Genomic DNA, 1,051 nt, shown 5'->3' with positions numbered 1-1,051 from the left:
GAGCTGACGGCGGCAATCAGTAGCTGGGCAATCTCCGCGTCAAGTTGCACCTGGTACTGATCCACCTTTCTCTCCCAGAAGTTCTCGGGAGCCTGAGGATCCGACGAACGTTGTCCCGTGAAAGTGCATTGTTGCCTTCCCGTCATCGGCGTGCTATCAGCGTGCTGGATGTAAATGATCTCCCACTCCATCGCTTCACTCATCACCTCCCAGTTATTGAAGTTGAGTGTCATGTATTCCATAAATGAAGCCATCTTACTGGCGGTGGTGTTGTGAGTATCTTGCCTTGTCACCTGCAGCCCGATAAACGTAATTACCCTCTCGGCGCTGCTCTGGCCACCGGTGGGAGTGTCGCTGGCCTGCCCGGATTCCTTCTTGGCAGCTGCCGCCCGCTGCACCTCGGCCACGTAAAACGCGTCCAGCACGGGGAAAAGGCGTGTGTCAGGGATATACAGAACACCGGGTTCAAGTTCACGCCTCGGTACTGTGGTGTTCCGAGCTCCTACCTTCTTGTACTCGAACAAGCGGGGCCTGCTTGGAAAGCGACCTCGTGCGTGTCCGTCCGCCAACACGCTGGCCCGCCTTCGTATCTCAGGGCGGGGAAGGTACTTCATCTTGCGGGCAACCGCCCTGGCGACGCCGCCGATCAAAAACGCCAAGCAGCCCAAGTGCTCGAGATCGGCAGCGGCATTTATGCTGCACGTCCCCAGTGCGGACAGCAAAGCTGACATCTGAAAGTTCTCCTTTAGCACGAGCCACCGCAAAGTTTTTTCGACCTCAATTGCAACAGGAACATTTCTGGAGCTTTCCGACACCCTCCTCCTTGCCGCCGCCGCCGCCGCTGCCGCCGCCAACACCGCCGCTCTGTTTTTGTTGCCGTCAACCCACAGCACACGCACAAGCTTGATCAGTTTGTGCGTGGTCCCGACATCACGCCACTCAACCTTGGCAAATAAACACTTCGCGAAGTACTTCCAGTCTGCGTCGGTCCTACCGGACAACGCAGCCTGAATTGCATCCCGCGTTCGTTAAAGTAAGACTCATTGAAAAC

The 1,051-nt window shown here is 56.7% G+C and overlaps 2 protein-coding genes across 2 annotated transcripts in view, besides 1 other annotated feature; both read right to left on the bottom strand.

Moving 5' to 3' along the window:
- Window positions 1-2: 2 nt before the first annotated feature.
- On the bottom strand, window positions 3-731 carry Tco025E_08613 (RHS2a; the record flags this gene model as incomplete). The annotated part of the gene is made up of 1 exon (XM_029375458.1): window positions 3-731. A coding segment is annotated over one exon (729 nt), but the record flags the coding sequence as incomplete, so codon positions are not given.
- Window positions 732-825: 94 nt separating this feature from the next.
- Window positions 826-863: a microsatellite.
- Window positions 864-1,040: 177 nt separating this feature from the next.
- The window catches only part of Tco025E_08612 (putative retrotransposon hot spot (RHS) protein), a gene marked incomplete at both ends in the record, with an annotated part of 1,314 nt that continues 1,303 nt past the window's right edge, over window positions 1,041-1,051 (bottom strand). The window contains one exon of the mRNA XM_029375457.1: window positions 1,041-1,051. This exon is cut by the window's right edge and continues 1,303 nt beyond it. Within this exon, the coding sequence (XP_029224429.1) occupies window positions 1,041-1,051 (11 nt within the window).

Source organism: Trypanosoma conorhini (genome assembly GCF_003719485.1).
Source record: "Trypanosoma conorhini strain 025E chromosome Unknown Tco_14.4_contig_00825, whole genome shotgun sequence".
NCBI classification, from domain to species: domain Eukaryota; phylum Euglenozoa; class Kinetoplastea; order Trypanosomatida; family Trypanosomatidae; genus Trypanosoma; species Trypanosoma conorhini.
This window is presented reverse-complemented; position numbering and strand designations above follow the sequence as displayed.